The 12,941-nt window shown below is 37.3% G+C and overlaps 1 protein-coding gene across 1 annotated transcript; it reads left to right on the plus strand.

The window, feature by feature from the left end:
* Window positions 1-639: 639 nt before the first annotated feature.
* Window positions 640-11,475, plus strand: serinc2l (serine incorporator 2, like). The gene is made up of 10 exons (XM_079470048.1): window positions 640-789; window positions 1,918-2,079; window positions 2,155-2,342; window positions 2,783-2,862; window positions 5,859-5,996; window positions 6,100-6,269; window positions 7,015-7,105; window positions 7,533-7,683; window positions 7,971-8,180; window positions 9,495-11,475. Exons 1-10 carry the CDS (start codon window positions 751-753, stop codon window positions 9,631-9,633), a joined length of 1,368 nt encoding a protein of 455 aa, XP_079326174.1. The 5' UTR covers window positions 640-750; the 3' UTR covers window positions 9,634-11,475.
* Window positions 11,476-12,941: the final 1,466 nt, after the last annotated feature.

A 12,941-nucleotide genomic window follows, 5' to 3' on the forward strand; every position in this document is an offset into this window, starting at 1 on the left:
TTGACGTTACGATGTGAAAAAATATATTCGATTTAGTTAATAAGTAGATATAATAGGTAGAATCAACAAGTCCAAGAGGAGGTTTCGAGGACGCCCTGGGCCCCACACTGTACCGCAATAAAACTATTTAATTAATTAAAAAAATGTTGATAAGACTTAATGCACCAGACACGTTAACGGAAAAGCCATAATAACAATCTACAGTAAACTCGATGCAAAGTCAATACAATTAGCAGGGAAATGCCTACAGTAGTAACACAATAGGTTTAATAGGTTAATTGTGTATGGTTGCAATACCTGACGTAGTTCATCAATGGTTTACTGATTCCACAATATATTTTAAATATGTTATCTCTTAAAATCTGCATTAATTATTTCATTAATAACGTATAGTAAATTAATATTTCTATGTTCCATTGTTTTAATTGATATAGGTATGGGACGTTTCATGCGTTACTACGTTCATATATGTATTGAAATAAAGTTTGCAGTCGTATTACATCCAGACTGCACTGACCAACTTCATACATTGAAGCATAGGAACTTTGATACAAACAATAACCTTCAATTTTGATTTAGAGAGTCTAATAATAACGTAAAAGTCAGACTTTTATTTTGAAACATCATAAGTTGCCTTTTACAGCAGATTGCTTGCAGTTGGAGGAAGTCACGGGAAGAGACTGAAAGCTTATCCCGCGTCGTCCAAGATTTTCACGATTTCGTTTGTGGTCATTTATATTTTTGTATGAGATGGGGGCCTGTATGGCGTTGTGCTCTCTTGCGAGCTGTGTAAGTGATAACAGTTATATTAATTCTTGACAAAACGTTATTTAAGCTTACTAAATATGACAACATACAAAACTGCGCAACGTTACATACGTAATTAACCACATTGAATTGACATTCATTTAAGAGTTATATAATTCACGTTCATATAATGTATAAACCGAAGTCTATTCCAGCGAGATATTCACGGATATAAATTACACGGATGTGCTTTATTTTGATCACAACGAAACCAGGCGACGTGCTTGTCATGTGACGTAAAGAAATGATGCAGCGTTTATGGCTTTGTATTTTAAATATTTGACAAATCTATGAAGCGGTTCGTGTTATAAAACGACTGATTTCCTCATAGTCGGTCAGGTTACGGGTTTAATTTACGCAATGTTAACTAGGAAACGAGTTTGGTTTCGGGTAAGTTAGTGAAGTGGCCCCGCCCATTATTTTGTTCAAAGACCGTAAATAATTGAACTATAGTTTGACTTGAACTGTGGTGTTTGTTGTACCACAACAATAGGCTAAGTGTCTTGTGTTAGGATGTTTGTTTTGGGGGAGTAAGTTACCATTGAGATTCCTATCATATTTTAGTTTTCCTCATCAGTTAGGATCTTATGATACACCCTCCTACACTGGATTTTGTTGTAATGTGTGTATCTTTTACATTCACACTTTTTACGCTAGTTGAACAACAACTCCCATAATGAATAACAACATTACAATCATATATAAAACACTGCAGTTTACTGTAGATTTATGGAAGTCAAAGTCTTCTGTGATTGTCTAGAATTACATTTTAAATCTGTGCCATGGAGAATACACATTAAGATTGTAAGTCAAATGTTCAGTTATTGCATGAAATACTTTACACTCGCATGCATTTCACTCATATAACTCTCACATCATCTGTGTTCGGTCAAAATGTAAAAAATTGCCTATATTACGGTATGTCATTTTCCTGTATTTTGTTAAGATCACCAAGTTTTTGATAAAGCTTAACTCACTCTTCATTCCATTTACTTTATGAATGTTTAACACATTTTTTACACAGTTGGAGGCTGCAACTGTCTGCATTGATTGTTTTTTAATGTTTAATTCCTCTATTCTGTCTTTTTTTTTATTGCTTCTGTTTTACAGGCCTCGTGTTTGTGTGGCTCCGCTCCATGTCTGCTGTGTGGCTGCTGTCCCTCTTCTAACAACTCCACTGTCACCCGGCTGGTCTTCTCTTTCTTCCTCCTGCTGGGAACACTGGTGTCTGTGATAATGATCTTACCTGGCATGGAGACACAGCTTCGCAAGGTGGGCCCACTTTGAACCTTCATTCAGTACTGTAATGTGTGAATTATCTTAATTTTTTACATTTTGCCCCTTTAGATTCCTGGCTTTTGTCAAGGAGGAACTACGATACCAGGAATAGAGAACCATGTGAACTGTGATGTAATTGTGGGATACAAATCAGTCTACCGCATGTGCTTTGCTATGGCTTGCTTCTTTTTCCTGTTCTCTGCTATAATGATCCGTGTACGGAGCAGCAAAGACCCTCGTGCTGCCATTCAGAACGGGTGAGTCATAAAATTATATACACGTACATTTAAAGGGATACTTCACCCAAAAGTTGTCATCATTTATTCACCTTCATCCTAATATCCAAACAGATCTCGACACCTATTAACTACCATCCTAGGAAAAAACAATGGTAGTAAAAAGTGACCCAGAACTGTTTGCTTTCCTACAATCTTCAAAATGTCTTCTTTTGTGTTTAACAGAACAAAGAAAATGATAACGTAATCTTTTCTAATATGGGAGTCAATAGGTGTCGAGATCTGTTTGGTTATAAGCATTATTCCAAATATCTTTCTTTGTTGATCAGAACAGAGACATGTATACACATTTGGAACAACTTGAAAGTGAGTAAATGATGACAGAATTTACATTTTTGGGTGAAGTATCACTTTCAGATCTACAGATTTAACATGAATTGACCTGGGTTTTTTGTCAACAGATTTTGGTTCTTCAAGTTCCTAATCCTTGTTGGCATCACAGTTGGAGCCTTTTTCATCCCAGATGGAACATTTCCTAATGGTACATCATATTTAGATTAAAGAGACATTTGTACAGCAGTTTTGAAGTAAAAAATTCCACTTCCAGTTTTATGACGCCATACAATAGATTTCTAGCTATTAATTCCGTAGTGGCGTGCTACGATGTCAAGTCAGCTTTATTTATATAGCGCTTTTTACAATTTTCATTGTTACAAAGCAGCTGTACAAGAAAAAATTACTATAAGTAAAACATAAAAGGTTATGGAATTCAAAACACAGGTCAAATATCAGACACACAATAAATTCCTATATGCAGTGTTAATTAAATAAGACTACCAAATTCTAGCAGCCCCCCCGGCCAGGCAAAACAGTGCAAAACAGTATGCAAACGATGTGTGAGTTTGGCGTCATTAATGCCAAATGTTTGTTGTAGCCTATGTTTTTAATGTGAGTATTTCCTATGGATTATATTCAATTCAATTTTATTTATATAGCGCCTTTCACAATTTGCATTGTTCCAAAGCAGCTTTACAGGGGAAAAAAACGAAAAACCCAAGAAAGGGTAAAACACACTACATGGTGTTTTATATAATAAATCAAATTATTCTAGTAAATAATATCTAGTGTCAGCATCTCCTGGTGGTTTATTTAGCATATTTTGCATTAAGTGAATGCTTGGCTGAAAAGATGCGTCTTTAATCTAGATTTAAATTTGGCGAGTGTGTCTGATCCTCGAATAATATCAGGAAGGCTATTCCAGAGTTCAGGTGCTACGTATGAGAAAGCTCGACCCCCTTTGGTGGATTTAGTTATTCTAGGTATTATCAAAAGTCCTGCGTTTTGAGATCTTAGAGAGCGTGATGGGTTGTAGTGTGATAGAAGCTCTGTTAGGTAGGTAGGGGCTAAACCCTTTAAGGCTTTATAAGTGATTAAAAGAACTTTAAAGTCAATACGATACTTAATGGGTAGCCAGTGAAGGGTTGATAAAATTGAGGTTATGTGATCGTATTTTCTGGACCTGGTTAGAACTCGGGCAGCTGCGTTCTGAACTAACTGTAGTTTGTTTATTGATGATGCAGGACAACCACTTAGTAGCGCATTACAGTAGTCAAGTCTTGAGGTCATAAATGCATGAATAAGCTTCTCCGCGTCAGCAAAACACAGAATATTTCGTAACTTGGCAACATTTCTTAGGTGGAAAAAGGCTGTTTTTGTGACATTTGAGATGTGATTTCGAAATGACAGGTTGCTGTCTAATATAACGTCTAGATCTTTTACATTATTAGTTGGAGTAACAGTACATCCTTCAACTTGCAGTTTATAATCAGAAATATTTGGTTTGCTTGTCTTTGGTCCGATAAGTAATATTTCTGTTTTAATAGAATTTAAAAGAAGGAAATTACAGGTCATCCAATGTTTTATATCTTCAATGCACTCTGCCAATTTGGATAGCTGGGAGGAATCATCTGGTCTTGATGAGATATATAGCTGAGTATCATCTGCATAGCAATGGAAGCTAATTCCATGTTTTTTAATAATGGGAAGCATGTATATGGAGAACAGCACGGGTCCCAGAACCGATCCCTGAGGTAATCCATAATTTACTTGCGTTAAATTGGATGATTCCCCATTTAAATGGACAAATTGATGTCTGTCTGACAAGTAAGATCTAAACCATTCTAGTGCCTGTCCCTCAATACCGGTATAGTTGTGTAAGCGATCTAGAAGTATGTTATGGTCTACGGTATCGAACGCAGCACTCAGGTCAAGCAGGACCAAGAGTGAGATGTTACCTTTATCTGATGCTATAAGCAGGTCGTTTGTAATTTTAACGAGCGCAGTTTCAGTGCTATGATACGATCTAAAGCCTGACTGAAATTTTTCGTGCATGTTGTTATTTTGTAAGAAAGAGCACAACTGAGTACACACTACTTTTTCTAGTATTTTAGACAGGTATGGAAGATTTGAAATCGGTCTATAGTTTCCTAGTTCATTTGGATCTAAGTTGGGTTTCTTGATTAGAGGCTTAATGACGGCCATCTTAAAGGGTCCTGGGACATGGCCTAGATTAATTGACGAGTTAATAATGTTATAATGTTATAATAATATTATATGGAGAAGAACACTCAGGAACATATTGTTGAACATGTTTTCATTATTACAAAAATATTAAGTCATATGTTTTTGAACTACATGAGAGTGCTATAATGATTTTAGTGGGATCTGTCCCTTATCCCGTTTCTTTTCAATGGTACATAATAGATAATCGCGTATATTCGCATAGGGAGATGCACAATGACAACGTGACAATGACATTAAGCTCCAAATGTAGCAATAGTCATGATGATGTTATTCCCAGAAGCCATTATACAAATACGGAGCTAAATTTGATGGAATGCAAGAAATGCATAGTTTTCTTCAGGGAAGGACTCAATTACTCTTTAATGACTGTTTTGAATGTTATGTGATGCTTGGGAAAAGACCTTATTGTTTTTCAAAGTATATTACATTAGCAATGAAAACTTGTTACTGCCGAGCTGGAATTCTCATGGCATGGAGTTAAAGATGCAGAACATTTTCCAAACAAGACCATGATGTTTTTATATTTCGTATGGAAAATATTCTTCTTAAGAGAAGAAATGTTCAACTAAATGTGGTATTAAATACATTTTTATATTGATATAGGATCTACAACAAAATCCACAAAACCTTCTGAAAGATTAGTGTCATAAAGTCACTTGGTTACATACAGTGCTTTGAATGACGTAAATATAAGTAAATCTTTCTTATTTATTTATTTATTATTTTAATCTTCATTGGTTAATTTTCACTTGTTTTATCGGAAGAGACTTGCATCATTAAAGTTCATTAATCTGTTTTATATAATGGTGCCTAAAATATTATTGGTTACTTCCAGCACAATGATAAGTTGTTCTTTCTGATGGATAATTATAAAATCTTACGAATAATTGTTTTGATTTAATGTTGCTGCTCACTAGTGCCATTCAAATCATATACTGATCTTTTTCTTTACAGTTTGGTTCTACTTTGGTATTGTGGGATCCTTCGTTTTCATCCTGATCCAGCTCATCCTCCTGATTGACTTTGCCCACTCCTGGAATGAAGTCTGGGTGAGGAACGCCGAGGAGGGCAATACAAAGTGTTGGTTCTCAGGTACGATGAGGGCAGTTGGATATCCTGTTCACCACAATAGCCTTTAAAAGGAGTGTGTCTCAGTTCAAAGGAAGAATCACCAAACTATTACCTATGCTTACAGGTCTGTTGTTCTTCACTATCCTACATTACGTCCTGGCGTTTACTGCTATCGTGCTGTTTTATCTGTACTACACGAAACCCGACAACTGCACCGAACACAAGTTCTTCATCAGCTTCAACCTTATTATCTGCGTCGTCGTATCTGTGGTTTCTATTCTGCCCAAAGTGCAGGTAAGTCTGGGAAACCACTGCCCCAATAAAGGATTATGCCAACCTCAGAGATTTCTGAAATGAGGGCAGTTATAATGAATATAGAGCACTTTTGCAGAAATCGACATTCTCCCCAATGTCTTCGTGTTTGGGGACATATGTTCCATTACAAGTGTCATTCAACTTAATTTCTTTCCTTAAATCGGAAGTGAATGCATTAGGACATGTTGGGCACTCATAATTTGCTCTCAAAATGAAAACAACAAAGCATATTGATTTTGCTCCAGCCATGGCCTAGCAGTTAGCACCCTGAATCCCACTTTCTTTCTGAATCTCTTTCTCTCCAATAATTTCCTGTTTCACGTTTACGGTCAGTAGGAAGGAGATCCGCTTCCTAAAAAATTAGTTTGAAAGTGTATTGATTTTAAACAACATTTCATCAGGATGTGTGTTCGTTTTCAATGTGCTTTTACACAGGAAGCAGCAAACAGGAACTGACATAACAGACTTGAACGCTGATTTATAATGTACATAATAGAAACAACCTCACTGTTGTATTGAAGGGAATCTGTTCTTCCTCTCTGCATTAGTCTTCAGATTTCGTCCTTATTTTCAACTCGACTCAATATTGATATTTCATTGTGCTTTCCATTCAAAAACTAGACTCATACAGTAGATTCATATGCTTTCCTAGACTGGAAACTAAATCTGATGTGTGCTTTCCCAAAAATATGTTTGTTGTATACATTTTTATGTGTGTTTGCAGGAGGCTTCACCTCAGTCTGGTCTGCTTCAGTCATCTATTATTACTCTGTACACTATGTACGTCACCTGGTCTGCCATGACTAACAATCCTGGTAAGTACAAAAAATATATTTAAAAATATTTACTGACTTCTGTCAAACATCTGTGTCACTTGACATTTCACGAGCTTTCATTTTGCCCCAATTTAGGTTGATGCAATTGTTGGTGAGTTTTGTGTTCTGCAACCCCCAGTGCTAAATCTTGTCGTCTCCTGAATAAAACCAGACTAGCTACTAGAGTTTGGTTTACTAGTTTTCCCAAAATCCCTGTTATAGTCCAGCTTTTGCTGCTATATTTGCAAATTCAAAAATATGATAAGATGAGCACTAGATATTTGTTGGATATTAGATATTAGCAGAAATCTATATTAGTAGTTTTGTCACGTGGCATTATGTAATGATATTTAGTCTGTTTTATTTCACAATACATGTTCGCAAGCTTCACTTCACTATGTCACTTTTTGTCTGACCCTACCTGTAGATCGAGAATGTAACCCCAGTCTACTCAGCCTGGTGTCCAATATTAGCACAGCCGAGGCCACGCCCACAAGCTCCCCAGGGACAGTGCAGTGGTGGGATGCTCAAGGCATTGTGGGATTGATCATTTTCCTATTCTGCACATTTTATGCCAGGTACATTAAGCCATTCAAGAGTTACACTATGCACTAAATGTGATCATTATCAACTGTTTCTAATTTTAAAGGCATGTATATGTGATGGCTTCTTCTGTGGCATTTTGGGATTGCAAACGGTCTGCTTGTTTTACACTTAAGAATCTAACCGAAATTTTCTTTTCACTTTGAAATTGCCTCTATGTTGTCATTCTACTCCTAAGACGTACTGCGTTTTGCATACTTCCTCCAACTGTGTGTCTGAGGCCTATTAAGTTAGTGTGGAATGCTGTTTTTTTTTTGTCTAGCATCCGTTCATCCAGCAACACTCAGGTGAACAGGCTGATGCAGACAGAAGAAGGGAAGGGTTCCGAGGGCTGTGAGGAGGTGGGCGAGGATGGTGCGCGGCGTGCCGTGGACAACGAGGAGGACGCTGTCACCTACAACTACTCCTTTTTCCACTTCCACCTTTTCCTAGCCTCTCTCTACATAATGATGACTCTCACTAACTGGTACAAGTAAGTGATCATTATTATGCTTTGGGGTTTTGGAGTGATATTTAAAATTCAGACGAATTAAGTGTCTTTTCCTTTTTTAAAGGTAGATTGAAATACATTGGTTGTTACTGGTTTAATTTCAGAATGCAGAGGAAACCTTTTTTCGAAACTAGACTTTTTTTCACACAGGCACAAACCTTTTGGTTTTTGAAGCCGTATTAAACTTAAATTTGTTTTGTTTTTGTGCACTGTAGAGCAAACACAGATAAAACCTTATGTAGACCATATCCACATCACTGCCGTCCTTCTGAAACCTTGTTTCACCATAAATCATTTTTATTTGTCACCATTTATGTTTGTCTCTGGGTTTTGCAGATATCTAACCAATAAAAAGTAAGAAAAAGTGCTTGTCAACTTTGACAACACAGTATTTAACCATTTAAATTGCTAATTTAAATATAAAACATATGAGGTTTTGAAAGGACAGCGGTGACATGGTTGTCTAAGGGACGGTTTTCTGGACAGGACTTAAGCCTAGTCCCAGACTAATGTAAATGTTATGGTGTATTCACATTTAGCCCGGTTGCTCTCAACCGTGCCCGAGTGCGATTGTCCCCATTCCTGCCCTCACATTGTACTGTACCATACGCACCCGAGCACGCTTTTATCATTACAATGCAAATTCATTAAAGTAAACAAACAAAGCGATCTCTATCAGCACAACGGAATCCTTTGTGATGTTCAGTTTGTGGCTTATTAGGTGTGTTTAACTTCAGTACTTGCTGCACAGACCAATCCACGACATCATTGTAATAAGAGAGTATAAGAGAGTAAACATAACTTACATCATGCTTTCAGTTCCACGCTCTGGCGCAATTTGCGCTCTTACTGCGCCCTTTCTAAATCAAACCACACTCCAGCCCACCTTTTCCAACCAGGCCAGGGCACGGTAAGTGAACGGAGTGTGGTTGCAAGCACTCACACTAATCAATTGAACCAGGCTTTAGGTGTCATATGCGCCCGGGCGCGGTTCAATTGGGACAGTGTGAGTAGGTCCTTAGAGGTGTCTTTATCGAAAAAAACACTTACACTGACATATAATAACGTGATTGTTTTCTCTTAAGATGTACATCAGTTATGTTTTTTGTGAAAGATAAATGAAATAACCTTATGTACCTGTAATTTAGTCCGGTTTTAAAATAATCCCTGACCGGGAAACCACCCCAACATTTTTAAACACAATGTTTTCATTCTGGGATTTATAGATTTACCTTAGCCTGGCTAGCTCAAGTCTAAATCTTATTTCTTCTGTTCTCTCGTCTCATCCACCTTCAGACCTGACGCCAGCACTCAGGCCATGCAAAGCACCATGCCCGCAGTCTGGGTGAAGATCAGCTCCAGCTGGCTAGGTCTGGCCCTCTACATGTGGACCCTTGTGGCTCCTCTCATCTTCCCCGATCGAGAATTCAGCTAAGCTGGTGTGGCTGACACTCTCTCACTATCATCGTAACTGTCTGTGTTGAGTGTATTACAAAACTCCAAAAACTATGGAACTAAACTAAGGAAAGCAATTCAATATCAAAAGTGATTTAACTAACCTCAAGATAAAATCTTAAATATTTCCTTTACTGTACATGACATGTTCGTTTTACTCTTGGTTACTTAGATTATAGGGCTATTAGGTTTAATACTGCATGGAAAACAACGAGTGTATATACCATGGTAAGGATTTTAATAGGTCCAAAAATAAATCTTGAAATATTGTTCTGTAAATTTCACACTAAAGATTATCGGACACCTTCTTGCTTCTGTGTATGAATAATATTCACATTGCTGATCATGCGTGCTCTGTCCTCTTTCCTATCTCAATGTAGTGTGATCAGCTGACTCTTTGTCCCCACACATCATGCATAAATGGGTAAATGAATGAAATAGGTTAGATCAATATGTAGCTTCTACTGTGCTGTCGATACAGATTCACTTATCCCCACATGGCTCATAAGAGTTTGCTTTTATATATAAAGTCAATATTGCTTGTTGATTTGTATTACTTTAGGGTGACGTCACTGCTTTTATGTTTAAAAGGTGTATGATTCTTGAACCCGAAGCCACACATTTCAATGCAAGTACAATAAATAGCTGTCCGACAGATCATCAACCTAGTGGTCTTTGCCACGAATACAATATGCATGTTACTGCTGCTAGAAACCTACATTACCTGAAGAGGATATCCTTTATATAGCATTTCAACATCAGGATCTTCTTCAACATTCTGTATAATACACAGTCTGTATCGTAGACTAGTTCTGTGTCACCACACCTTGTTCTGAAGCAGTGTCAGAGGTGGTGAGGGGCTTGAGCAGGGGACTGTTTTTACTCCGAGCCCTCCGTAGAACCCCATAGAGCTTGTGCTTGGGGAAGATAAGCCCAAAACGACACACCCTTTTTAGTCGAGTTCACCAAACAGCAGGTTTGGTTCACACGGGGCCTCTCACTGCCATGAACACACAGATTGTGGTTTAATATTGATCACGTATCCAAAATAATACAATTAATATGGTGCTGTCAGTCCATCAGAGGCAGATGTTTACCTGTTGTGCTTGTCGTTCAACAGAAATGTGTGCGTACGGAGTACTTTAATAATGTGTGGCCGGAAAAACGTTCTTACACATAATTAATAATAGGGCTGGATAGTAGATGTCATCTCAGAATCAATAATGTTAATCGTTCCATTTGTGATGATGTTCAGTAGTTTTTCCTTTGTTTCTGTTTTGTAGCCCAGAATTTATTTTTCTTGTAAGCACATGCTGGAGTTAAATTGCGTTCAGTTTTGTAGACCTGATTTTCAAAGTGTCAAAGAAACATTTCTGAACGTTTTAAATTTTAACATAGCTGAAAATTTTGACAATATGAGGTTGAGTCAACCTGGTTGACACTATTTAGGTATTGTAGATGTTTCTGCCTCGAGAAACAAAGTTACGTGAACATGTAATTTTGCTTGTGACAGTACATTTGTAACCTTTTCACACCGTAACAGTTTTACAAAAGCATGACAAATCATTTGTAATCTATTATTAGAAGCAACACAATTATTCATTGTGTGTAAAATTCTTCATGTGCCTTTCTTTGAGAGCCTGTCTTATAAAACGAAACCAGGTTTATTTAGACCTGGGAAAAAGTGCCTTTGCTGTTTTGTAACATTTCATTTTCTTCATACCATTGACATTGCCTACAGTATGTGCAAGTAATATTTCAGCGATCTGGTGTTTGATCTGTGCTAATGCTGTGTATATTTCAATAAACTTGTATATTGAGATTTGGTCTTTACAAAGCATCTGTATTGGTCTGACAAGCCTGTTGTGCACTTGATTCTTGGAATTTATGTCAAATCAAATATTGTTGTTCGACTTGATGTTCTTAACTGCTTCTCATGGTTGAAGTTTATATTTTTAGTAAATTAAAACTAAACTATTATAATACAAAAGAATGATGGACTTTTTGCCATCTGCCCAGCAGGTGGAACTAATGAGCTACTGATTTTATCTCTTCATTGCTTTGCTTTGATGACCATCACTGTTTAAGTATTAGAAAATACCCCCAGTTATGAAATTTCATATCAGTGGTTATCATGGTTTAAAACGTCTCTGACAACAATTACGGACTTAATTTATTGACCGACTTATTGAGATATCGTTTATGCCGCACCAATGCAACTTAGCATCGTTTTGTACGTCTATGTTTATGATTCTTCCTTGTAGTTGTCACTCCCCAAACTGGCCCCACTGACCATAAACCCCTCTTCTACTTACAAACAATTATCACACTTGCCAGAGCAAACTAAGGAAAGGGATTTGGAAAGTGTTGCTTTAAAAGTGTTTTAAAAGAGCCTATCAATGCTGGAGATGTTTGGAGTGGACGTTTGACAAGAAGGTTTTGCACATTAAGTGCTTTTGGACCTTCAAATCGAACCCCTCTCCTCAGATGTGCGGTTTATCAGTTGGCAGCTTTGCTAAGCCTAGATAATGCTTGCTTATGCAATGGTGTTTTGCTAATAGTGTTGATATGTTTTTGCACGCTTGTGTAACACTACTTGAGGAGAGTTGACGTCTGTAGGGAAGGGTTGTACAATGTAGATCATGATGTACCTTTCTGGTTTTCATTTACGGCCAGGCAGGTGTATTACAAACCAATGAGTTTGCATAAAGAGGACAGCTGTTCTATGGGATGTTAACATTAATCACAGTTTCCAATTGATATTTAATACACTTTCAAGTAAGGTTGTGTCATGGTTTAGTATGTGTGTGTATTTCTATGTAGCTAATGTTAATCGACTGTAGACATCCACTTCAGTTTGGTTTTTGCAAACAATAAAATGTTCAATTCACTCATTCACGTTACAGAAGTCCGAATCGTTCTGAATACCACTTCATGTTGAATTTAAAGAGGATGCATGGCTTAAAGTCTTTGTAAAAGCGACTCTCCGTGGCTGTATTTTAATGACGTTAGCATCTAATGAAGGGAGACGGTAATTATTGCTGATTAATAAAGACAGATAGCTAATGTGTGCTTACAGAGATAAAGCTTCCCAATTAGCGTTGAGATATTGACTGAATGCACCGCAGGACATTACTCTTGATCCATATAACTGCTGTGGCACAGAGCTCTGTCTTCAGCTTCTGGATGGTGCAGTTGTTGATTCTGGCTCACGTCGCCGAGTTTAATATTTCACATTTGTCTTTGTCCTCATTTTTAATCAGGTCTGTCTCATTGCTGATGCCAGGA

The sequence above is a fragment of the Barbatula barbatula genome (assembly GCF_947034865.1).
Source record: "Barbatula barbatula genome assembly, chromosome: 12".
NCBI classification, from domain to species: Eukaryota; Metazoa; Chordata; class Actinopteri; order Cypriniformes; family Nemacheilidae; genus Barbatula; species Barbatula barbatula.

Excerpts from the sequence above, each read along its gene's own strand:
- serinc2l (XM_079470048.1), top strand. The coding sequence starts at position 751 with ATGGGGGCCTGTATGGCGTTGTGCTCTCTTGCGAGCTGT. Across the intron at positions 2,863-5,858 it reads AGATGGAACATTTCCTAATG|TTTGGTTCTACTTTGGTATT; the intron begins GTACATCATATT and ends TTTTCTTTACAG. Across the intron at positions 7,106-7,532 it reads TGCCATGACTAACAATCCTG|ATCGAGAATGTAACCCCAGT; the intron begins GTAAGTACAAAA and ends CCCTACCTGTAG.